General features: G+C 41.8%; 1 protein-coding gene across 2 annotated transcripts in view; it reads left to right on the plus strand.

Annotated features, from left to right (window-relative positions):
- LOC136758587 (SH2 domain-containing protein 3C) overlaps nt 1–27,470 on the plus strand; it is a 71,407-nt gene that overhangs the window by 11,206 nt on the left and 32,731 nt on the right. Inside the window, exons 2-3 of one of the 2 annotated variants that reach the window (XM_066713103.1) lie at nt 1,778–2,552; nt 13,628–13,667. In XM_066713103.1, coding sequence (XP_066569200.1) covers nt 1,778–2,552; nt 13,628–13,667 — 815 coding nt within the window. Of the gene's footprint in view, nt 1–1,777; nt 2,553–7,218; nt 7,401–13,627; nt 13,668–27,470 lie in introns of those variants that run through there. The other variant, XM_066713105.1, reaches the window with a different exon arrangement.

Here is a 27,470-nt window from a genome sequence, read left to right on the forward strand (position 1 = left end):
ACTGATCAGAAATTTAACAGCACCACTTTTAACTCTGCTTACTTGTGGCTCTATGGTTTAACCCTGGAGAGTTTATTGCAACACACGGATTCTTACTCAAAGAGATTTAATCATTTTCTTAACCATCTGTGGAACTGTTTTCTATTTAGATGAGTAAGCTTATTATTTTTGGGGTAAGGTTTGCCATAAGAATGTGATTTAAAATGTACCTTGCCTGTACAGTGTACATCATCTTTAAAATATAAATCAGGTACCCAGAAATATATGTGATGGGGTCAAGGATGCCAGCAAAGAAAATTTGATAGAAATGAACCGAAGACATTAAGGATGAATTTTTGAATGCTCTGTACCCACAAAAGTATTCTCCTGCTCTGCTCTACCACAGCACAGGGCGCTTTTAATGCAAATGCTTCTTTCACCGCAAATTCTTCTTTCATCACAAAGTCTTCGGCTTCTGAATCACTCGTGTGGGAAACCTCAGACCAAAGCCTATCATCACTCAATATATGTACACACACACACACACACACACACATTCCTCAGGCACTGGCACACTTCTACACAATCCTACATGTATTTCAAATTGCTCCAAACCATGAAAAGAAAATAAGGAATACAGCATTATATATTTATTTATTTATTCCATCTTCATATTTTCCAAACACAAGATCATACCAGCGGTACTAAAGAATGCAATACTTTGTTGTACAGCTCTCCCCAGCAAGCACACTGACCCTAATAAATATTCCATGAGGTGAGATCTTTGCTTTCCTTCACCATGTCTCACTGGGATTGGGACACATTCCAATTCACATTGTTTGTTTGTGTCCCATGTTTATGGATTCATTCCCTCTCCTCATCCTGCTCCTATCTCCACCCACCTCTCCCTCGCTGTCTGTCGCTCACACATAGGAGACAAAATAAAATGAGTCATCTTTCACAACTTGTTTTGTAGTCTCCACAATACTAGCATACTGAAATCGCTTGATAAACTGAAGCCAAGCTGGTTTCAGAGCAGTTTTGCCACATGTTGCAGATGTCCCACATGCTCAAAATATGCACTACGTTGCATGCAATTTCAAAACACTTTGGATAAGCACTAAATGTTTTTCCTAAGCACACTACTTGGATCAGCCAAAAATAGATTTTGCTGCAGTGCAAAGCATTTCAAATGGCTAACTTGATGTACTTCCTCTGCTACCAGACATAAAATATACAAATTATATGTTTTGAAAATGGGAGAGCAAAGAATTTATAAGACTTTTATAAAATCACGTAACTCTAGTACAACTATTTTTTGCAATGCCAAACTTAAGAATATGTGCAATTTATAGAATCAAAGCAAATCCAATTAGTCCCAAAGCAAAAATTGTAACAAATGCATTGGTGTTTAAATTGTGCTGTATACAATGTTTAAGTATGATGCATAGCACACACAACTATCTACTACTATTACATTTCTTTCACCACATGTATTTTTTTATTTTCTTATTTATATAACAGTGCTAAAGTGTGCTAAAACTGTATTCTAGTCAAATCTAAATAAAAGCAAACTAGAAGGAAAAAACATCAAGAAATAATAAAACTCCAGCACATTACCAATAGACAGCTGCTCATTGTGCATGTAACAGGGTGTAGACCCACCTCTGGCCTAAATGACTATTCCATTCCTGTGGATCCAGAGAAACAGTGCGCAGCTGTGCCAAAGTAACATTTTGAGTACATCATATTTTAATTTGACATGAGCACAACAAGATCTTCTTTTTCTTCATTTCAGGCTTCAAGTGGTTTGGCAGTCTCTCCAACCTCTCCTTTCGCCGGTCTTCCAACACCACAGACTCAAAGCCTTTCCACAAACATCACGGGAGTTTCTGTGAGGAGTCCAGCTATGAAAAATCTATCGACGACATGGATGCCTGTCCCCGGAGCTCCACCTATGCCAGGTCCAGCGACATGTACAGCCACATGGGCACCATGCCACGCAAATCCATCAAAGGTGATAAGCAATCCAGGTCCTCCAAGAAGGGGAAAGGAAAAGGAGAACTGAGCAGGAGACAGAGCCAACGTCAACCTGCAGATTTCGTTCCCGAATCGCCGCTGATGAACGCCTTGTCCAGCGGCGGGGTTACCAACCTGGACAAACTGTCAGATAAGACTCTGAGTGAGAGGCCTCAGCCCCCACAGGTTGTGGATGCCCCAGCCACAGCAGAGGCTCAGGTGCCTGCCAATGAGGTCAAGGCATCACAGTCATTAAATGGTCAAGGGGCACCTGTACTGCCAGAAAGAAATAAATCCATGAAGAAACAAGACGAGACAAGCCCCCCCATCCTTACTGCTCAACCCCAGACACTGTCCCCTACCTCCCAGCTTCCCGTGTCGTCAGCCAACCCTGCAGGGCACTCCACCCAGTTCAATAGCGAGGAAACGGACATCGAAACTGACTCCAGCTTGTCTGATCTGAGCCAGGTTGAGGCTGAGGATGTAAGAAGAGTGACAAGAGCTGCAGAGGGGCATAGCATGTATGAGGAAATGAAGAATATATTAGAAGACAGGTAAGATGTTAGACTTTAACATGAAACAGGAATACCAAAACTTTTGTATTTAAGAAAAGTTGAAACTGCATATCAATATTTTAAACTTGTCTGCCTTTCCTTGCGGGTAGCCAAACTTCACACGATCACAGTAGACCACTGTAGTCACATTTCCAAAACACGTCATAGTTTGTGAAATCCCCATGTATGACAGCAAAGGCCAAGCATGAAAAAACATTATAAAAGAAAAGGTCCTTGAGAAAAAGCATGCTCCTAGTCGGGGGGGTTTCTGTGCATATTAGCAAAATAATAGCAGAAAATTCTGATTCAACACGGAATATTAATCACAAAATATAAATGTGGTTTTTTTTTGTATGTGATTAATGAGTCTGTACATCTAGGAGTTAAGGCATGGGAAGAGAAGCAGTCTGAACAATTGACAACTGGTCTATTATGTGTCTGGGGATATAACAGGACAAATGAGAGAAAATTAGGAACATTTGTGTGAACTGGAAAATCATACTCTGAGCTCTCAATCACAAGCAGTATTTCAAGACCAAGGCTTAAAGAAAAAAGAAAAAAGTATCTCATAGACCAGCAGCTTCCTATTACATAACCAGAGCTTCTGGGACTATTTTGTAATCCTAATTCTTTTCTTGCTAACCCAGAATGCTAATCCACTAGTTGTGACAGAGTTAACACAACTAAGACCATGGCTAAGTCATTAATCCACCATGAGCCGATTTGTGGATTATAAATTGATTGGAAATAAGAGCGTGCCTACTGTTGCATACAATCAAGAAACAAAAACAAAACAAGGGAGAAAAACACTCTGTGGAAAAGCAGCGATTGAATTGCATCTTGTTGTGTATAGGTCAAAATAAGGGAAAGGTAAATCCTTGTTGCAGATTTCCGGACATATCCTGAAAATTAAAACAAAACTCCAAACTCAATATTCAAAACAGAATGAGCTAAAAGTACAACAGCACCACCAACAACAACGACAAAGTAGATGTAAAAGCAAGCGAGCCTCCAGCTATTCTCAACAAATATTGTGTATAGACTGGTAGGTTGTCTTGTTGTGCAATTCAATTATTGGTTGTACACCACTTCTCGGGGTACACAGGAGAAAACTGGAAAATTCAGAAGTCACAGGTGCAACATAAATAGTACAGAAAGCACCTCATAAGGAAGATGGACTACTGCCCTACACTAAACAAAATAGTATTTTAACCTGTGCTTACTTGGTAATATTTTTCGTACCCGTTGTATAACTATGTCATGTCTTCTCCGTTTTTTGTTTGCTCCATTTGCCAAGCTGACCAGCACTTCCATCTTCTAAAATAAATTAATAATACACAGCAGTTCTGAAAGCGAACTGCAAGGAAGCATATTAGTGCTTGACAGAACTTGGAAACCCACTCACCACACAAATCAATAATGTCTATCGCCCGATGTACTGGCCTAACTGATCTTCCTGCAAATCATTCTTTTAGGATTCTTGTTCCCCATTGAGTTGTTAGCCAACTTGGAAAGTAGCAACCACTGAGGAAGCACACAAATGAGACATGACTCAAGCCAGAAATTAAATAACAGGAAAAGGCAGATGATATAAATCGCTTTAACACCCCTCCTCGCACATTTGCCTACTGCGCCATAACAGCTGCAAGGGCATCGCAGTTCAACAGACAAGAAAGTGTGACTTCACAAACCTGTGCTTAATACCCAGGATGTATCTCTGACCCACTGTGCATTTGCCTTAAAGTAATAATTGCATAAAGAGCCTGTACAAGCACAATCTCTTGATCTCCCGGCCTTATTTTTACAGGTACTCCTGAATGGCATGCCCAAAGCAGAACCTTAATTACGCCACTTTCCAGGTGAAAATAGGATTATGCCACCTAATAAACATCACTGCACTGTGCCCCTGAAAGGGGAAAAGCACTTTATTCAGAAAGGCTAATCCAATTTGTTTCACCTACACCCCCTTTTCATACAATTAACTGTTCTCGTCCGGCTCTGTAGATTGTATGCTCTTATGAAAAGCAAATCACACACTAATTGAGTGCCACTGAATATTTATTCCACTAGCAATAGGCAATACTATTTACAAATGGGGAAAGATATAGAGAGCAATAGTTTTAGTCTTGGATACAGTCTGTAAAGTTGTGCACAGATATGACACAGCTGAAGTGTGACATGTAGAGGGCGGGAACCGTCCGAAAGCTGGGCTGGTAGTGTGGAGTGACTGAAACTTGCAAAGCGTAGTTACTAAGCGTGCTGAGCTGACATATAGAAAACAGTACATCAAAAGCAACATAGATCAATTCTAGCAGTACAATGATGTCAAAAATATCACTGTACTGCTGGTCAAAATAAACAATTATATATATTCATAAATAAATACATACATCCATAAAGTGAGCCTACACAGCATGTCAAATAGATGTTATCAATGTTGGTAATATAGTGAATTTTTTTACATATTTGTACTGGACTGTAGTGAGGAGGGTATGGTACCTCTAATTATCACCATGGTTAGTATATTGGGCTGCAGTGTGTGACTGTGGGTTCAGTTTGGTGGTTACAATGCTTGGGTGAGCGTCAGTCAGTTAAAGCCACACAGTTCGCACAGTCAGGCAAGTCAGGCAGCTCAGTAAGCAAGAGTGGAGGAGGCTTCAGGTAGTCTGCACTGCAGACTGGAGTGCAACAAATCTGAAGTTTCTATATTTCAGTGGACATTGGACTAGAATATAGTTCTTGGATTTAAAATTACATATCCTCCTTTTTTCTTTGGTCAACGAATAGGAAAGCAAAATAGCAGATAGCCCCGATCCTGTATTCACTTGAGCTGAGGGATCCCACAACATAAATCTTTCACTGAAAAATAACAATAAAAAAGAGAAACAAGTAGAAGGAAAGGGCCAAAAGGAGACTAGCATGTGCTTCCTTTTTGAGAAGGTGATGCTTCCTATGGACGCAGTGCGGTATTAATAGAAAGTGGAATCATCACGTAGGAAATCCTGAAAGGCTGATGAGCGGTTAAGGCTGATCAGGGAGGGGACCACAGTTTCAGACTGACAAAACGGATGGAATACTTTGTTGTTGTCACAAAAATGAAGACCTCTTTACCAGAAATCACACAGGAAATCGACAGTCATTCACTCAACAGCACAAAGCAACATAAAAAGGACAGCTGAGCGCTCTACAGATTTACATTAATAATCTATTACATTTTGTTTTCTATTTTTTTTTTAATCTTTACTATCATCAGGACTCTTGAAACCAAACAAGAATCTATTGATTACAGTATTAATCCAACTCAAGGCTTAATAAGACTGAAGGTCACCCAACTGTGGGGAGCTGAATTTGCATAAGGCCTCCTAATGCACCGCATCTGTGTGTTGCAATTGTAAAACTTTGCCGAGAATGATCAAGGGCTAACATTTTACCCAACTCATAAGTTGTACCACTTATTATTATGTATGAAAAGCCCTTAGGTTTGCAAAATAGCATGTAATCAGTTGCTTCAAACAAGATGGATTTAATCAAATCTGAAAGTTTGAAATGGCTTAAGGAGCTTAAGCTGTAAAGCAGGTTGTAATGCGAAAGGTTAGAGTTCCAACAGAAACTTGGCTACGGGTCATCATTGGCTATACAGCCATCACAACGATATACAAAGGAAAGCACAATTCAAAACCAACTCCTGACTTGAACTTGAACAAAACACTATATAGACTGATTTCAATGTGGAAAATACAGATCATATAACATACCCCTAATTTAAAGGCTTTTTTCTCTTACATTTAAACATTGCTGGGTGATTCCAGTTGAGTTTTTCAGCCAAGATAAAACTTCATAGCAGAGTCTGCATTATTCAGATCCACATCTGGATTGCAAAACTGGTAGGGTTTTGGTGTAGAGGTTTGAATCGATGGACAGAATGGGGCAACAAACAAAAAACTGCGGGAAGTATTGCGTTAGGCCATTAGACTAACTTTAAGGCTTTACTAATCATACAGTGGAAATATAGACTAAGACAACTGTAATTAAACAGTTAAACAACAACAAAAATACTACAAGTAAATACTACTAGCCAGATAACTAAGACAAGCTGGGAGTGTCAAAATATAATTTGACTTCTAACATAATAGTCCTATACATTCATTATGAACAGAGCTTTGAACAAACATTCAGTTTGATGTGTTACAATTGTCGAATTTAGTATTGTTTTTAAGTTATTTGTAATAACTCATTACATGTGTAAGGTGACATGTGCAAGTATTAGGCTATTATAAACGAAATTAAAAATGATGTTATAATTAATACTGTGCACAAATGAATAGCTTATTACATTAAAAGTTTTTGTCCAATTCATTAATAAATGTTACCCAGCTAACTAGAATATAAAAAAGCCACCATATTTTTTGACATGCTACGTTTATGCTTTAAAGGTTAATTACGGGCACACTGTTTGCTGGTGTCGTTTTCTCCTGGCATTATACTGCACATACAGCAAGTGCACAATGGTGTCGTTCGTGTAGCGCAGATTTCCGCAGTTCTGCGCGTATCTGCGCGGCTCCACCAATGGGATCGATGGAATTCTGCTGCTCTGCGCAGAACTGCGGAAATGATGTTCCCATGAAATCCCTCCCTTCCCCAATTTGCCCCACCTTCGCTGTTGCGCTGGGAGGGAGCCGGCTGTCAGAGCTGCCCGGCCGGGTCTGGCTGCATCATTCCTTGTATTTGCTGAACGAGTGTGGGAACATCTCAGCTGCGCATCTGGATTAGGGAAGGACAACAAAAAGATCCACAAGAGCTGGACCGAACTGAGAAGCCAAGACAAGGGTCCTGGACCATGGGTGTGAGGTGAGCGTGTTACGAAATAGTAACTTAGTATTTTTCTTCCTAGGGCAAAGTTTTGGATAACAGTCAACAAGTGTTGCGGTGAACTCCAGGATTGCAATCTCGGTGCCTTGTACGGATAAACGCAATCCGAAATTGGCCAGTGCACACTTAGTTTTACATTGTTACACATTTTGTTAATTGTGAGAAAGAAAAACCATGTGCTGTGCGGATGAATTTGAATGAGACGAGATGAGCTATGTCTTCCTAACTTTCCACTTCCCTGCAACAGATACTTTTTCGCATTCTTGAATTGTTGGCTTTGTCGCCGTTGGTAACTATTCATAAAAAGTCACCAATATACATTTGTTACAAACTAAGTGTTGCATGTGGAAAAGAGCCCCCCAGGTCAGGATAGCAACAGATGATACAGATACTGCCACCATGCTTTATTGTATTATTCATAATAATTATATATATATATATATATATATATATATATATATATATATATATATATATATATATATATATTTAATAACCTTTAGTGACAGTACTCTTAATGTGTTGAGTTAATTTCCTTTTTAATTACCATAATCTACTTAAACAGATCAATAGTAATACATCTTTATTGGGGGGAAGCTGGACATGGATACATATTTTTTTTAATTCTCGTTTGATCTTACTTACGACATTATGTTGCTTCAGATAAAGTAAAAAGATATTATCAACATTACCCCAATTTTCAGTCATACTTCAGTTGTATAAATCAGTGCGTTGAGTTAACCTTCCAAGTCTTTTAAATGCATATGCCATGCAATTTAACATGCCTTTGACAGCATAACGTTACAATAAGTCTCTTCACAGTCAGTTGCATGGGGGGAAATAATGAGGAACACCAACCGTGTAACTTGCAAATGCTGCAAAGAGACAAAGGGTTTTTTATAAAAGCTCTGTTCTTGTGTTCTTACAATCGCTGGGAGATTTTGTCTTTTTTTTTTAACTTTCTCCAAAGCATGAAATTCCTGCTGTAGTGCCAGAGTGCAATATTGCAAAGTTTAGAGCAAGATCTCATGTTACACACAGATGGCCTCAGAGACCTGGAGATGCCTGATTTGTAGGCTTAGATGTTATGTGAGGCATCACAGAGAATTACTGGCTTCAAAGTGTGCATGTCTACAGCCAAGACATGATCGGATGATTGATTTCAGCTCAAATAATTAATGACCAAGTTCAAACAGCTTAAGTAAACGACACGCAAACCCTGTGCATCAACAGGATCTCAATCGGTCTGAAACCATCTCAAAGCTTATAGAAGCTCATGGGTTTTAAAATTCAGTTTTATATCAAGGATGTTTAATACTAACGAAACTAAAAGCAATCATAACAAATGGTGTGTCTCCATTTAAAATGTAATGTATGTTCATACTTTATTTGAGTCATTCTTAGTAGATAATCTCGACAGTTACCAGACAGTTACAGCAGTGTTCACATTGTGCAGATTTTATTATTTATCACCAATATGCAGATAGAAAGGGGCAACTGGCCGAGGGTGCAGCCTGTTTCCTCTGTGTTTTCATACTGACACATGCCAACATGTATGTTGCATATTAGGGGGGTCATGATTGACAAGTGAGTCTCCCAAGGGTGTTTTATTCTGGTTGTAATAGGGTGTTGGTTCCTTTTATTATTACTATAATGAAGGGACCTGGGTGGTTAGCCAGTTCAGAGATTAGCTAGGCAGCAAGTTATCAGTTATCAGTTATCAGTTATCAATTAACAGTGCTGCTGTACTGTGTAAAAAGTTATTTGGAATTAAAATAGTTTGTAACTTGGGTTTGTGGTCCAGAGAGTCACTAGGGAAACCAGTTATGGGGGATTCTACAGAACATTTATAGTTCATCCACACTGAGAGGTTAAATGTTTTGGTATTATTAAACAAGAAAGGACAACAATAAAAGGCCTGGCTCAATTGTCATCGGGCTTGTTTTTAGTGAATTGTACTGTTTCATGTATAAATGCAGAGATGTTTCTGTCTCAGTAATTGAAAGCACGTGTTGGGCTGGGGAGCTGTGTGAACTGATAGACGCAGTGGTTGAGTCTGCCTGCGGGAGTGTGTTCCTGTGACTGCAGAATACAGGGAGAACAGCCAGAGAATATCCAGTGGTTGACCAGACAAACAGGGCCTGAAACCAAGGATGGAGTCACAGCTAGAAGCAGCTCACCACTTTTAAGCCTGCAAAAGAAATCTATCAGACAGTTAAGTCAGAAATTGTCTATAGGGATGCACATTCATATATTAATATGTTATGTCTCATAACATAGGAATTTTCTTTCATTTCATACACATTCATTTTTGTGCATTTATCTAAGAGAAAGCCCTACCTGATATTGTATCATGGTGCAACTTTGAGTGACTTTGTACGTAGGTATGTCTTGGTATGTCAGTTCAGTCCATGCAGTATGGAAGGAATCTGGTTACTGAATATTTCTTACAACCTGCAAAATGTTAGTATGCGTAGTCTGTTGTGGTATTGACCATAGTCAATATGTACTGTTCCATAAGAAGAATTCTAGCAAAGATCAAGGACAAAGAAAAGAAAAAAAGGGTTTGTCATTCCTTACTACAGCCCTGTTTGATTTACTTGATTGACTAAACAGTCTCTGAATGCTATCAAGGAAGGCAGATTGATGAGAACAAATTCCTCAAGAATTTTGTAAGCATACTTGGCAAGTTTCGTGCAAAAGAAAAAGGTTCTGCCTGCATACATAACCCACTCAGAACATCTGCTCAGGAAGTCTCAAGTGGTAGCCCAGATGGGGGATTATTGCTTTTATTACCTTTTCATATATGACCCCCTCTAGGGCAGTAGGACACTAGTTGTCTTGCGGGAGAAGTCTATGACCCCTGTGATACCCACTCTTTTGCAAGTTATAGTGTTTCTGGAAAAAAAGTGTGACCTTGTAACTTGGCTCAGACCTGTTTGTGGCTGTAATATCACTCTTGAGCATCAGGCCGACACAGAAAATCACTAAACAATTCAACTGAACTGCACCAAACTCGCGATAAACACAGAGGAAGCTGCTAAGAACCAATGAGTGGGGTTCTGTATTTGCAGAGGTGTGAGAAGAAGCTATGACAGCAAACAAAAACGTCTGATTGAAAAAAATGATCTGCCATACACAATTACATAGGACATTAGCTCCTATTCAGTCACAGCCTGAGGCAGAACAGCATTGAACCAACCATGTGCTGTGTAAGCTGCTTTGCATGTTTTGCAGCGAAGGAGGTTTTCCAGTCCCCTGTGAAACAACTGACAAACAGCTGGAAATCTTTCTCCCAGGAATGCATCTCCCGCCTGGGAGGAATCTGCACTGGAATGAACCGAATGCAGCTTGCAGAGTGTGTGAGCTCACTGCCTCACTGTGCCCTGCTGTACTCGCCTAGGGTTCAGCATCGTCTTGGGTCGCTTGGGTTGTCCTCTCTCCACCCAGCATTCCAACTTGAGGAGGTTTTCAATTTTTATCCTTGAGTGTCACTCTCCCTATGTCTTTAGGAAATTGTAACAGCATGAGTATTGCGGCTTAATGTGGAAATTAATATTGATGATGGTGGTCAGGCGGTAAAAAAAGAGGTGAATAAATCTCAAGGTCAGGGTAAGGGCAAGGGCCAATGGTAAACCTTGAAAGATTTGGAAAACACAAAACATTTCCTGGTATAAAAACACAGCATGTTGATAGGGTTGCTGTGGTAACGTCTGTCTAACTAAGGCGAATGAGGACTAAAAAACAAGCTCTCAGTCTTTTTTAGTTTCCTGAATGTTCGGTATTGTCAAGGCCTAAAACAGGGACCCTCAACTTTTCTGTACTGTGAGGACAACCCTTTTTTTACTGTAATCCGTAGGGCCCACTGCCAATACACAGAATTACACTTTTGAATATCAGTACCTGAAAGCCATCATTGTCCGAGGGAGCATCTACAAATACATCCAGAAAATACAATCACGAATCATATTTCTTTGACTAAAGGAAGTTCGGGCCAAAGCTGTCAAGTACCTCCATGTAATCTCCTTCGCTAAAATTACAGCAGAGACAAATGCAGTAAGGAAGGTGGCCTTGTTGGAAGTTTCTCAAGGGTAATGAGCTTTTCACAGGCCACAGTTTGTTTGAAAGAAATGCAAATTCAGTCATTAATAAAAATGCTTGTTCAGTGCTGTCAAAAGACAAATTGTTTGTGTTTGTCAAGCCATGATTGCAAGGCATCATCTGGGAAACAGTTCCCGTTTCGAGCTCTGTCTAAAGATGTGACATTTTTATGGAACAGCTTGCATGCGGTACGAGTGCTGGCAGATGCGCAGATGTCTCGTAAATCACACTGAACAACAAAAGCCTACATTTCCTACATCATGAAAATATTGTATTAGTACAGTCTGTAACCATTTGGCTGATGGTATCATGTCCGCACTATGAAAATAAATACAGTGTGACTGTGTTCTTTCTTGAAATGAAAAGCCACTGTATGTAAATTCCCGTACCAGACATGTAGAAGTCACAACATAGCAATTTGCTTTTTTCCATTTGACTTTATTTATGCGCAATTATGTTTGAGATGTCCATCCTAATCTTTCTACAAGGACTCTGTACCAGATGAATCAGCTGCCCTGACCCTCTTTAGTTAATCAGCTGTGTGGGAAACCAGCCAGTTGTCTGCTTGGAGTAGACAACTCTCCATCCAATTAAATAACTTAGGGCAAGTTCGCAGAAGACCCCGCCACAGCACACTGAGTTCCCACATATATTTGGCTGGAGGGTCTGAAGTTTTCAGGGTTATCTCTAATAATATCTGAGGATTGTCCAGAATGGAATGTGTGTCTGTCTGTTTGGGATTGAAGAACTGCGGCACTGTGAATTACTCTATTAGGAGAAACTATGGAAACCAGCTTATCCTATTGATTTCCATAATGATAATGCATTTTTTTAAATATGTACATATTCAGTTATTTACTGAAAGTTTCCACACGGGACATCTGCAGATCTTCTCAGCTGCAATTAATAGGGGCTTGGATGTGTACATTATAATTTCCCATAATCTAATATTAATGCCACATCACAATCCTTCCAAGTCTTTAGTTTTTTTTAAGTGCAGTTGGAATACAACCTTAGTGGGCAGTCGGAAAAGACCGCAGTCCCGGTCTGTATTTTTCAGTGGGATCATCTGCAGAACATTCTGTGCAGTTATTGAGATAAACACATTCTGGATTCAGAGTTTTCCAAATGCATACAGTGGATTCCATAAATCATTTTGTCAGACTGACATGGTGTATAGCTTGCAGCTTTCCACCCAGATCAAATGCTTCCCAGTGGAGAAACTCAGGTGAAAGTTTGATAGCTGTTGCCCGCCCATAAACATTTTATTATGAAATAAATTAGAGCCGAGAAAATGACAGCCAACTTGCTGTCTCCTGTTACACGTTTACATGCTCTTAAAGGGGGCGGTCAAGCAGTTCAAGGAAGCGATGACTTCCTAACGGTGAGCGGGCTGAAGGGAGGCTAGGTCTGCTCGTTTGAAGCTTTGTGGAGCGCATTATGCACCACTTCCCTCTATTGAATTGCCAAGGATGTGTGGGGTCATGGGAACGAGCTCCTCGCAACACGTTCTGCCTGTACAATGACTTCCTCTGCGTCCAGCACTGAGCAGACACAAGGGCCTCCTCCCCTTACAGCAACAGTGTGTGTCCACAAATCCGCAGGCATGAGGGACACCGGCTTGTAACTGGGGAACACTACAGAACATCAGCGTGACCGCGTGTGTAAACGGCACAGTTTGTTCTTCAAAGCCTCAGGGTGGCCCAGAGGTCAACATGGTACACATGTGCTTAATCTTAGGTTGGGAGCAGGGGACCCTGGGGTTGGGATGCTAGAGATGTGTATACTTTTGTGCTGCAGTGTCATTTTTCTTTTCTTTCTTATGAGTTCATTATCCTGTATAAATCCACATCTAGTCCCTGAGGATGAAGTGGTTGGAACAGTGACAGAGGGCCGGGGTCGATTATGTTGCAAACAGGCAATATGACATCATTGTCTAATGTACTGACAAAAGACAGAATCAGACTCTTTGAATCCCCTGTGACTCAGTGATATTAACATACAGTGTTCAGATTCAAGGCACTGCATTTCTCTGTGTGATTACAGGAACTTACAGGTGCACGTGACTAAAGATCTTTTTGCTTTGTTTTATTTCTCTTTTCCAGCCACTTGGACGCTATGGAATCCAGAGGCGAATATGTGAAGGTAAGAAAGTCTTCCTCAACTCCCTTCTGGTCATGTGAAACAGGTCAGGGTTTCAACAGTGTCAGTGGAGATGAATCAGGTGGTAGGTTAAACATCTTGTAGCCTTTATTAATGAGAGATTCATTGTGAAATAAGTGGAAGTCTGTTTTTTCTTGTTCTGGTTTCTGTTGTTATAATTAACAGGGGGTTTGACTGATTGAAATGAAGATTCCATTGTCCGTCCCAATTCCTTATTTTTTTCAAGAACCTTTAACAATGTGTGTGTTTTTTTTCAGTTCCTAAAAGTCAAGCCTTGTTTTAATGCACTGTAAAAATACATTCTCTGTCATTTAAAAAGTAAAATCCTGAACTGTCCTTGCAGTCATTTTTCCAAATCGCATTCTAGACTGCATTTTAGCTTAGTTTGGGGTAAGAGCGCAGCCTATTTGTGATTTGTACTGCATAGTGGTTGCTTCATTGAAGGAAGTAAAAAGTGCTCTTTGGTCTTCATGGTATAGGAGTTATGAGTCTTCAGAAGGGAATTTGACGAAAAGGGTGTTTTTTCTTTCCGTTATTTCTGTTCTTGTTCATGGAAGTCTCCTCCTCTCTGAGGGTTAATGAAAAGCCATGAGAACGATGGCAAAGATCCTTAGCACACTGTGACTGTGCTGTAATTCAATTAGGCTCACTGGCATAAAAGTGTTCTGATACTTGACAGCTCCCCAGGAATAGCTGTGGATGAACAGGGTTACTCCAGGCAACAAGCACCATTCGAAGGCTTGATGTGCTAAAAAGAGAGGGAGCGGCACATTCAGACACACAAGTCTGCAGGACAGAGACATTTTCTAGGACAGGGAATGCCAAGTAGGGCTACAGTCACTGAGGTTTCTCCTCATGAAAGACATACTCTAAAAGATCAATATATGCTTCCAAACAATCAGCCATTAAAAGCACTATGCAGCTATTTGTAGCATTCAGTACAGCCTGAGAATTTGTTCAATAGAAGAAGGTTTTATATTTTCGAAGGAAGCCAGCAAGCACTGTATTATTCTGTTTCATTCATTAATACACTATACCATTCCTGTAGGATATTGTGCAGGTCCTTTAGGACTGAGGAAGATGTTCCTTATTTCAGAACTATTCAGTCAGCAAGCCTACTTGTAAAATATCCTAAAGTTACTGAAGCTACAGTGATTGTGTCCAGTTTGGCTTTGGACAACAGTTGAAGACACCCCTGACTGGAGTGTGTACCGCTAGACCTTTGTGCAGTACTCGTATGTTGTTAGGAGAGTGGACTCACAATCCTAGCATGTAGCCTCAGCTCCCATTCAGTCTCTCCACTCTCTCGGCCTAGTGGCATAACTGCCTATATAGGAAGGACTCCTGATATGAGGAAGGAAACTCTTTGTCACCCAGATCCCAGTTTTATTACCAAGGCCTTGGGCTCGGTGTCCCTGCCAATGAGCTAAGAAAGGAACAAGGAGCCTTTGTTCCTTTGCATCCTCTATTTCTTCAGCTCTGCTTTGGGCCTGGAAAAGCTGACAGGAGCGTGAATAAGACTACAGGGGAGGGGATAGAAAGAGTCTTTTTTGGGGGGCGGAGGAGGGGGGAAATGAAGGGATTGTGAATTTTAAAAAAAGCAACACTTACCCGATTGTTCGTGAACTGGTACTTTGTGTCCCTTTTTTGGCCACAGTGTGCAGAGAACAGTGATCTCATGCTTACATAAGGGGTGGTGCGCAACACAGCCGGGCATTGGGGCTCCTCTGGCACTGTCTGAGCACAGAACAGGCTAAGGAGCACCCTGTCATTTTACACGCACTCGCCGCTGGAACCCTGGCAGTTCTCTACATTTGTTATGTGTTACATGTTACACCCAGACATACACTAACAGTGCTTAGCTGAGGAGAATTTTTTTTTTTTTTACTTTCTAAAAGCATTTTCAAGTGCTCTCCATTAAACCAGGACTTCCTTCTCCCTGGCAGTCCAGCAATCTGTGGAATGCTGGAAGTTTTTCCAAAATCTTTGGCACAAACTCATTTGGCTGCAGTTTTATTTTTATTTTTTTTCCATGTTAGTGATGAGCCATGCTAATGATACAAAGTAGATTCTAAGAGTCTGTAACTGTACAGTTTTTCTGCTTTAAATTTATAATTATGGTTTACTTTTACTTCCTCTGCTGTGTAAATGTTTTTTTTTTTTTATAAGAGCTATTTTTTGAGTTTTTATTAGCAATATCTATTGGGTGAAAGCAATGGATATAATCAGGTTTAATTGAAATGGGGGATTTAATGTAATGTGTTATGATTCTGTATATGGGAAATTGGCAATGAAAATAATTTGGGTGAGGGAGTACTCAACAGAAATCTATGACATACAAGTTTAACATCCTCAAAATACTGCATGTTGCCACAAGGCGGAGCCACTGACCTTAGATTTGACTAATGCTGAGGAGGGAAAGTCCGCTCTAATCCTCATCTGTATAGGAAACATGTAAATTACTAGAACTCTCACTCAGACCTTGGAGCAACAGTTTCACTCAGCTTAATTGAAATGGAAAACTTCTAAATGTGCTGCTTAAGTGCGACACATTGACCCTGTCAGCAATTGGCAGAAACGGGGCTGTCTGTCAGGCATGTCTTGTCACCTTTTCTGTCTTCAGAGATCACAGGTCATGCCCCGGTGCTTGTTTGTGTGTCTCTGTGTTTAGACAGTGCTTTGGGATACAAGTGAGAGGAGCAATCTCACCGACCTGTTAGCCTCTGTCAGTCGGTGTGAATGGAGCTGTTCACAGCTTTCAAGGTGATAAACAAGGTATTAAAGGCCTCTGCACCTGTCAGGAAAGTGTCTTTTCTCCCCCTTGACATTCTGGGCTCCCACACTAGCATGCTTTCAGGTTAAGACTCTGAAGGAAATTAACCAGATCTTCAGTCTCACAACACACAGCTAAAAGGACAGTAACTCAGTCCAGATATGATTTGTATTGAGTGTGATTTACACCATGGGCTGAGTCTTCATGAAGAAGTCACAAAGAAGATCAATTTCAGATGGAAAGACAGAATTAATTAGATCCATGTGTCTTTTAGGTAAACAAAGCAGGCCAAAAATGACAAAGTACATAAAAAATAAGTCAGTAAGGAAGACATTAATACATTCATAGACACATACATGCATACATACATATATACATACAAGGAAAATTGGAGTATAAGGTGAGACACAACATGAAGAAAATATGGTAAATATGTTGCTGATCTAGAAAGTGTAAGAGTGCTTTGAAACACAAAAATGTAACCAATAGTTTAACTGTAAATTGCATCTTTGAGAAATATACTTTATATTCTGCCCCCTCGGGCTCAAATCTAGCTGTGTCCCTCAATAAAGGATGCCTCTGTCTGTGCCTTATTAAGGGAGCGGGAAAACTCTTTGATTCTAAGGGCTGTGTTTTCACCACCCCGCAGAGATACCGGAGCACTGTGCTGCTGAGAAGCTAGGGAGAGTGTACAAAATTAGCAGCAAAACAGCTTTGAATTATTTAGGGATGTACAGGGTTTTTGGAGAAGGAAAAAAAGAGAGAGAGAAAAAAGCTGTAATTAAGATCCTGCAACTCCTCTCAAATATCATGAGGGATTCTAGGATCACAGGGGAAAGCATGTGCACGCAAATGGCTTAGTGCTGGTACCTTCGACTCTATTTTTTCCATCTGTTTACTACAGGTGATGTCTGTCTTCTACCTGCATCTTCCAGTAAAAGCTCCTACCTGGAATGCGTTATTCTCCTGCCTGCCTTCAGAAACAAAACAGACAAACAGGCATCCAAATCAAGAGCTGGAATGGTTTCACTCTGTCTTTAATGGACCAGCAGTTAGGATGAACACATAAGCTAGGCCAAAGTATTTATTTTCCATGGTCCCAGAATGGTGAGTGGTTTGCCACCCTGAGCCAAACATTTCAGGGGAGATAAACACAAACTAAATTGAGATAATACCAGGCTTTTGAGAATCAGTTGTATAATTTCGTAGGTTTTGAGGAGATTTTTCCTAGTCCAAAATCCATAGGTTCAGCGCAACCAACCCCTACTCTGGAGAGAACGACAGCTGTGGATGATAACTTCAGACTGCCGGTCACCAGCCTCTCGTTTGCAGGAGAGATGGTTTACCAAGAGGCTGTTCCTCAATCAAAGTTGGGTCCCCTCACCACCCTCTTTTTTAATGCACTGGCAACCGACTTCAAATCTCAGTAAATCCAATTTTGAGCTGATTAGTGGCATGGCTTTTTAATTCAGTGGCTGTCTCTGTGTCCTCTTTGGCAGAATGCCTCTGTGATATTGGCTTCAAATAAGAGTGGCATTTTTTCCTTTTTGTACAAATTTAGGAGCAGTGGTGTCCAACAAGCGAGAGACATTTTTTGGCATTCAAAGCGCTACGGTTATTTCCAGTAAGCATGGACAGAATTAAAGCAGGCTGAGTAGAAAGAAGTTTGAGGTTTTAGCTAGGTGGGAGTATCTGGATTTAGTGTACATATCTTTGTCCTAGTATTTTAGGAATGTATGTTTATTTTCAGGGTAAATCACAGATCTGGCTTTTGGGTTAAGACATGAAGATGCTCATCGGACTTCAGACACCTTCGAAGATGCTGCTTGAATCTGACAGAACTGAACTGGGGCTTGAGAAACCTGGGGCTTTAGAAAAGTAAATTACAAAAAGTGGCGTTGCTGTTACCCCTGTAACAGCTGCTGCGGTACTGTTTTTCAGGGAGCAGATTTACAGTCGGAGAGCGTAGCACACTGTCACTGTCTTCGTTTTGACCAGTTTAACCTTGGTTTTCCCATCCGTCACCTAATACTGCCCGGTGAAGGTTTCTATTGCCTAGCTATTTAAAGAGGCTGACGGATAATGGGCTACAGTTTCAGAGCGTGAGAAGAGCTTTTCTCTGAAGCTGCACTGCATTTCTGTCAAAGCCCTGGTCTGCGGCACATGTTGATTTATTATCGTGTATCACTCTGACAGCCCACACCACGGTGACACAGAGATTGCAGCGTCCTGGAATTTGATTGGCCAGGATTTATAGGAAAGATCCCGTCAAGCCCTGTTGTGCATCCTAGATGTATATCGGTGAACTGTTGCGTTAGAGGTGTCCAAAACTGAAAAGCAACACCCACACTCGCCCCCCACCCCTCTGCCACACACACACACCCATATCCACTGAGCCTGTGTATAAGCAGTTATCTGCAAAGTATGAGTCAGCGGATACCAGTGCTGAAAGTCCGTCTTTATTCCCCAGCATGAGAGATGTTAACTATGTGCACTGGTATGTCTTGACAGAGGCTCCGCTTTAAATATTTAAAAAGGCAGACTGACCTTACCTGTCAGGGAATAACTCGTTTGATCCAAAGCTCATACAGATATGCAGTGAAAATCTATTTATTTTTTCCCCTTGTGGGTCTTTTGTTTCCAGAATGCAAAGTTCTCCACCCGAAGCCTTTTTAGTGACACAGCAATCCGTTCTGTCTTTGCTGGAGGGCAAATTAAATGAAAGGAAAGAGAGAAAACAAGAGACATTTATTTTGGAAACTTTGAAACTGACACTCATTTTCAGTTCTTCTGTCCATTCATCCCTGCTGACAGTCAGAGTACAGATTGCCAAGACTTCCCAGTTATTCATTATACAACCTTTTGTCACCCTCACCTTTACCTCTGCAAGTCCCCTCTGTTGCAGTTAGTGGTACACCGTTTAAATATATTCAGTAATCTTCATTTCTGTCATCCGTTCCTCGTTCAGCTTGGGTTCTGGCTGTGTTTTATTTTATTGTTACTACTTGCCTCCCATATCCCCTTTGGTCTTGTACTTTGCCAGTAATCTGATGAGAATACTAGCCCTGACTATCATCCACACTGACGCATCCCAAGATGCAACAGTTTAGCTTGAGCGACCTGAATAAAAACTTTGTTCCTTTACACGTCTGCAAAAATCACTACGGGTAATCGCCAGTGACAGAGCTGGCTCAACATCGGTAGTGGCACAAAACACTTACATAATCCGGCTGCACTGCAGTATTTGAAAGCACCTCAGAAAACCCTGGCTCCTCTTTACACTCTCTCAACAGAGGATCTAGGTACAGTCAGCGCTACGCCTTGAATGTTGCCCAGTGTGAGAGAGCTTAATAGATGGTCCAGAAGTGCAAAGCGAATGCAAGGCGCTTGTTAGTGTGGCCCCAGTGGTCATTGATATTCATGACTCTGATTGTCAGCCCTCGGGCTAGGCAAGGCCTTTAAATAGGGACCACAAGCAGGGATCCATATCCCCTTAATTGCAGCTGTCAGCGCCGGTACAGTCCGAGAATCAGAACTGACTGTGCATTACGCAGCCGCAGAGCTCATTAGGAATATGCATATGCATCTCTTGCTGGTGGGGGGGGGGGGGGGGACAAAAACATGTTGCTATGAAATCTGTCAACGTGTACCATAACCCCAGAAAAACTGTATGATGACTTTGCTTCACATCATGGAGGTGTCATTTGTGTGATACTGCAGAATGAGGACTTTAAATGCAATGCCTCTTTATAAAGTTCTGTTAGATTGTCACACCCTTTTAAGTTGTATTTGAATGATAGAAGATGAGGACGGAGTTATTGTTGATTTTTACTTCACAAAATCCTAAACAATAATTAAGAAGTTATCAAAAAACTAACTACATTGAAGTCGTGATCTCTCGCGGTGTATTGAACTGCTGTAAAGTTTTGTTGTTTTTTTCCTCAGAAACGTGGAAGATGTTAAATAACCCCTCTGCAGAACCTGGCTCAGACCCTTTGAGGTTGTGATAATTAGTCTGTCGTATCAGCTTCAAAGGCTTGGAAATCTCCAGTCATGTTCACTGCGAGGAGCTGAGCACACAGATGAATACTAAAAGCAACTCGGGGTCTGATTCACTGAGCATGTCTGATTTAAGCACACTCTGACGCAAATTTTAGGTAAATGATAAGCAACAGTCTACACGCAAGTCTGGAGTCAGTGATTCAATGATTTTCAGTCTCCATAAACAAAACGCCTTGCATTAAAATATCCCTGCGACAACGTAAGTTTGAACTGCTGCTCTCTATTTTCCTCAGTGGAGTGTAAAATACAGGACACAGTTTAGGCTCTGAGTCTTTGATGGAAGTGGATAGAGAGAGTGTGGAAAGACTTCCTCGCAGTGTGTGCAGGAGAAGGGCAATGTTTTGAATGAAGACATTATGTATAGGGGAGTTCAAGAGGTCACAGGGTGTAGCTTTGATTGACAGCCAGGAATAGTCTACAGAGCTGTTTGCACTGCCTGTGTCAGAGTGACCTGACCCCTGACTTGGTTTATCTTGGTTTATTGTGGAGGAGAATAGCTTCTAGATGGACAACTGCCAGACTGGGTCTTGATCTTTCTCATTTTTCACAAACTGAATTGAACTTACTCTTTGGCCTAGATCTGTAGTGTTCCCCAGGATCGCAAGACAGGACAGTAAGACCTCAAAAGGAGAGCAAAGATGCCTAAAACTTATACACAAATCATAAAATCTGCTTCTAAAATTGGATCTGTTTCATTGACAAAGCGAATCACCTGCTCAGCCCTTGCTGAGAGAAGAGCCGCGTAAATGTCGTTTCCAGGAAAAAACAAATTGATAAAAAATGGATTCTTGTCTCCCCCAAAAAAGCACTGCACTAAGACGCTTCAATGTTTTTGGAGGTATTTAGACTGCAGCCATTTTTTTTATTTTGTAATAAGTGAGTAGAAGAAGTTGCAGTGCCCACAATGCATCAGTAAATTGTCATAAAAACAGGCTCACTTTTTATAGTTTTAAGGGCTACAGAATCTTCTCATTAATCAAGTTTTTTTGTTTTGATGTTTGAAGAAAAAGATCCCCTAGCTACGCTGTTTTTCTGCAGTGTGGGTGTGTGTCTAGCACAGAAAATGCTTGCTTGGAGACTTACAGATGCTCTTATCAATAGGGAATAGCTCCACAGAAGATGTGCAGAAAGTGGGCCAGTAGTAGGGCAGGTGGAGGGAGCTGTCAAGTGAAGATTGATGGGCCTGATGTTGCTGCTGCTGGAGAGCCCTGATCGCAGAGATGCAGCCAGTGCATTGGAAGATGGGTCCAGCTGCATTCCGCCACACTTTGGCGGATTTCAGACGGGGGTGTTTTTGTGGGAGAAGGGGGGGGGGTGCCTTGTTAGTCCTGTGTTTTTCTTCAGTGGAGAAGCGGGTTAAGCAGTAGCCGACCTATATTTGCATGGTGGACGGGGAGGGGGGAGGGTGGTGGGAGTTCCAGGGCCTGGTTTATTTGGTGATAATTAACGGGAGGCTTGCGAGCGACTGACTGCCTGCTCAGCAAACATTAATTACGGCACAGTGGGCTGGGGGCCCAGGGGATTACAATACTGAGGACCCAGCTGCTTGTGTGAGTGCAAAGTGTGTGTGAGTGTTTTTTGTGGGTGGGTATATGTATGTGGGGGGGGGGGGGGCGGGGCGGTCTCGAACACAGGGTGGATGATGGGGGAAGGAGGAGAAGTGGGAGAGGATTGAGATACTGAACTAGAATTTCCCCTATTCAGACTGACACAACTAACTGCGATTGCACAAAATAATAACCACATTAAAAAAACATGATGCCCAGCTGAATGTCCTGTTCTTGCTTGCCCGCTTTCACAATTTTCAACAAAGACTGTTCGATTTGCCCGCTACAGCCCCCGTATAGAATTTGCGTTTGGTAGCGGATCTTATTTGGCATATTCTACGTACAGACATATTTAAATTTAGAGAGCGGCTGAGACAGAGATTATTAAAAGTAGCTCAATCTGGTAACTAACATGCTTGTGATCAATTTTAGGGCATACATCAAGCAGTTTGCCAACGATTGGCACCACTCCTCATCCAATACTTGCTTCGACTCCATTGACTCTGTACAGTTTAATACTCTTCTAAATAAATGCATTGAAATGGGTGTGAAAGGGCCCAAACTGGGGGGGAGTAGACTAGTAAAAGCAACAGACAAGGATTAAGAGATCATAACAGGGCTGCAGGACAATGTTAACCCTGATGAATTTAGATAGATAGATAGATAGATAGACAGATAGACAGATAGATAAATATATATAGATAGGAACAAATGCTGTTCAACTTGCCCCAAAACAGTAATTATATACCTTGCTGCTTCGGTGCTTTGTTGTGTCGTGTTGTAATTTTGAATTTTTTTCCTGCATTTGTTTTGTTTTGTTTTGCTTTGCTTAAGCTGGCTTTGGGACAGTGACGACATAATTAATTTTTAATTGCAGCCAGACAGAAAGCAGAAGAAGGGAAAGAGAAGTGTGTGTGCTTGGCTGAGTTGGTGGGGGGGGGGCAGGGGGAGTAGGTAGGGATAGGATGGGAAAGGTATAATGGAAATGGGAAATGACAGAATTAAAGAAGAGAAAAATATGAACGGGAGGAAGGATGGATCAGAGGAGGAAATGGAAGGCTATTAGTGTGATACTTGGAGCGAGAGCCAGAGAGTTAGAGAGAGAGGACTAACTGCTGCTGCTGCTCACCACTTAACTGAATGCTTTCTCCCCTTCTGCCTGCTATTGATTAGCTTGCTGTAGCTCTGGTTCTCGGCAATGGAGCTAATCTATAGAACATCCTTAAAAAGCTCTCTGTAGTTCCTCTGCTTCTGGACGGCTGCTCGGCTGATACGGCTGCAAATATCAAACGGCAGCTGCAATTTCCCAACGGGCCTCGGCCTCAGGTCTGGTCGCATTTCTGCTCCCTGTCTTGCAAGGCTCTGTTATCATTCGCGATGGTGTGTGTCTGAGGCACAGCCCAGTGGTCATTTAATTCAGGGGCAGCCATATTCTCTCTGTGATTACTTAAGATGTCTTGATTTATTTATTTATTTTCACAGTGTGTCGTTTAGGGAGATGTGCTCTGTATAAGACACCACGAGAGGATGACGTAATCCCCGCCTCAGAGCAATCAGCAAGCAAATGCCTTCTGTACACTTGGGTTGGTGTACCCACAGGGATTGGAGGACTGTAGTTCCAGTTCACACTGCGATGCACAGATACATTCGTTACGATATTTAAAACCTTTGATGATACTCTTTATGCATTTTCACTGAGTCAAAAACCAGATGTAAAATAAGATATCTATGTCGCCCTTTCCTGGCATTTTCATTGTTCTACCTCACCTGTTTCTTAACGTGCTCCTCTGCAGTCATCAATCTCCTTTGGATGTTTAAATTCATTATTTTTCCTTTTAGGCACACAGCAAGTCAAGGCCATAGAAAAATATAACATAGACAAACATTGCATACAGTTGAAGCTTGTTCCTGTACAGGACTCCGTGTCAACAGTGCCTCTATGTGTGAATGCAGGCATGTTTCAGGTTAACCTGAGGTGTGAGTAAAAGAACGCACAGTAAATCTTGAAATTCCTCTGACTCTTATGTCACTTGAGCATTTGTTGAGTTCAGCTGGGGCATAAAGGCATTTTTAATGTTATAGGCTGCATAAAATCTACGGTCTAACCTTTTAAACGACCAATTGTCAGTTTTATGTCCTTTATAAATTAAAGTTAGCCTTTCTAGGGGAACCTCTTCACCTACTTGTGTAAAGTAACCACTGATTGTAGGAAGTGTGACTTTGTATAACAACGCTAACCTCTAAAGTAAATGGGTGAGCAGTTCAGCAATGGATTGCATTGGTGATAATTGCTGAGGAAAAAAAATGCACAGGAGGTTTCCTTAAACTAGGATTCAATATTTGTCTACAAATCCACTCCCCCTGGGTTTTTGCTTCAGTGCCTGACAGACAATTTGGATCATCTGCAATCCTGAGTACAGTGGTCTACAAAAGGGGGGAGGTGAATGCAGAGAAATAGTGAGATAGAGAGGGAGAGAGAAAGAGAAGGGTTGTTTGTTAGCTTAGTTGATATTCTGAAGCCCAGGCAGGAGTCCTCCGTTTCAAAAGGACATGTGCATCCTTCAGCTCTCTGTGTCCAAGCACCTGATTGGCTGGTTCCAGAGTAGCCCATATGCACAGTCAGAGAGCCAGCCATGCATGGCAAAATTAAGCGGCGGGGTGTGCCCATTTTAAACCTCAATCGCTTGATCACTTTCAATACCTCCTGGGGCCGGGGAAATAGAGTTCAGCACAGGTTAGCCATGCTGGGTTGAACGCATCTCAGTCTGGAAATTTGGTGCTTAATATTTTGCAGCTCAGATGCACGTTTCCCATCTCTCCAATTCATGAAGCGAACCAGGCCAGCGCATCCCGGCGTCCTGTTTGTCTTGGCTCGTTTTATAATTCCTTCTGAATAATTTATCCTGTGCTCCCGAGTATTGTCCAAAAAAGAGCCAAAAAACGTAATTTTCAGGAATCGAAAGCCCGGTATTGAGAAACGGTGCTGCTGGGCTGCAAGGTGCAGGTCTCTGTCCTGAATTTGTCTGGCCTTTCCTTGGTCAAATCCCAACAAACGTGGTTAGACGGAAAGAGAGAGGAAGGATGCAGGGTATTTAGTTGTGCATCAAACCATATTTAGCCATTTCTTCTCTTTCCTCTGGTTGTTTAAATTGTATCTTGGCCAGCATAATCTGCCTAGATAATTATACATATTTAATTTTACCCTTCATTCATGAAACCCCAACCTGCATGCTTCATTACAAACACACACAAGCACTGAATTATTATGACTAGCTAGTCATGATTTTAACAGATCTAGGGGAAGTTTTGGAACAAATGTTCTTAATACAAATTAGTTATGTAATTCTGTTTTGATATTTAGGCTTTAATGTAATGTGTTATTTATTTATTTATTTATTGGCAGACACACTTATCCAGGTTTACACATTTAGGCATTTTTGGCTTTCTTATCTGAATGAGAAGCTGGATCATATTTCCTAGGATGCTACAAATGGAAACAGGAAGGAAAACAAGCCCCAAACAAGATGATATCCTAAAACATCCTTAAATCATTTTAAAACACACATATTAAAAATGTATAGGACTGTTCAGCTTAATTGTAACAATATATTTGAAATCAAGTTAGTGGTTGCTCTGGTTTTGTTTAGCTATAACAATTCATTTTCTGTGTATTTTACAAGGAAAAAACAGTGCCAATATGGATGCAGCTATCTTCAGCTGGCAAGAGTGAGATAGCGCCCTTTTTCAAAAAGGTTTCTTGACTTGGCCAGCATTTCACCGCTGTCACAAGAGGAGTGAATTGGAATTACCATTGTATACAATGCAATTTTGGATGGCATTACCACAGCCGCATTTCTCTGAGATTTATAATTAGCTAACGTTTTGTGGACATCTGTTTGTGGATGCCACTCCATCTGTGTGTTACACACACACACACACACACACACACACGCACACACACACACATCCACAATTATAGTGCTTCCTCTCCTTCAGTTACATTCATGGCATAAAAATAAAGAAAATTCCTCAGAGAAGGTGCTGAAACTAGGAGACACACCTCTCTCTCTCTCTCTCTCTCTCTCTTTCTCTTTCCACCGCCACCCAGCCCCCCCCCCCCCCCCCCGCCATGCCCTCCCAAATCAGTGCAAAAGCCTCTCAGCATTGTGTTTCCCCATAAGCACCAGCAATGAGAGGAGGAGGGGTGGAGTGGTGGGAGGGGACTTGTTTTTATTATACAGTGGACCACCATTGCCCGCTAGCATCTCTCCCCCCTCCCTCCCTCCCTCCGTCCCTCCCTCCCTCTGATCCCCCTCCCTTTCATCAGAAAAAGATGAGGTAATCCTCATTCCCTGCCCCTGTGAAGCAAAGCAAGCGAGTAAGAGAGAGAGAGAGAGAGAGAGAGAGAGAGAGAGAGAGAGAGAGAGTAGGGAATCAAAGATCTCAGCTGAGATGACAGCAGAATCTCTGGCAGCAGAAGCAGCAGCAGCAGTCACACGAGCCGGAGCCGCGTTTCGCCTTTGCCTGCTGTCTTGAAGGATGTGTCAAGGATTCTGAAAAGGGACAAGGGACAGGAGCAGGATTATTTGGGAGGACGGCAGACCTGACCCCCGTGTAGCCGGCAGCCCCCGAGCCGCCCCCCTTCACCCCCCCCCCCACCCCCCTCAACCCCAGGAACCATGACAGAGCGCTGCAGCCTGTGGAGTGCCATCTCTGCGGCGGCTTGCTGCTTTTACCGGGGATCTTTCATGCAGGTGCAGGTAAGAGGTGTGCCTCTGTGCCCACGGGCTGCCCGGTTACTGTACTGCTGTCAGGTTTGCGTGTGTGCATGTGTGGTGGCCGGCTGGTGCCAAGAAAATGTGCGTTGCAAATTCCTGCTGGAAGTTTTTGGAGAGTATGCATGGCAGGGGGTCTGGATTTAAACAATTCGTACTGAAACAAAAAAACAGTGCAGCCACAAGAGAAGTTAGGACCCCCCCCCCACCTCCATTCTATGTATATCTGCATGCCTTCTCCCAGGAAGCTTTCTTTGCACTTTACAGAAGCAAGCAATGTCACTATTTGTGGGTGTGCTGTGTGGGAGTGATCTTTGTTTGTCAGTTGTGTGTCGCCTAAGGCTGCTCTCCCACTTGTGCCTTGATGGCTGCTGGCTTTCTCAGAGGAGGGTGAGCGCGTTGTGGATATCACAGCAAGCCTGATCAGAAAGAGGAAACCTTGCATGTAGGGATGATCGCTTTTGTTATGTGTCCAATGCTCCACTGCTGGATAAAATCATGTCAGACCCGCTCCACTGACACTGGTCAAGCCATGAGCCGGAGGGAGCTCTGCTGATTTTTTCCAATGTATTAAATCACGCTTCATGTGTGGCTTATACCATACTGTAGTAATAGCCTTGACTCTTTA

Source organism: Amia ocellicauda, chromosome 9 (assembly GCF_036373705.1).
Source record: "Amia ocellicauda isolate fAmiCal2 chromosome 9, fAmiCal2.hap1, whole genome shotgun sequence".
Taxonomy (NCBI): domain Eukaryota; kingdom Metazoa; phylum Chordata; class Actinopteri; order Amiiformes; family Amiidae; genus Amia; species Amia ocellicauda.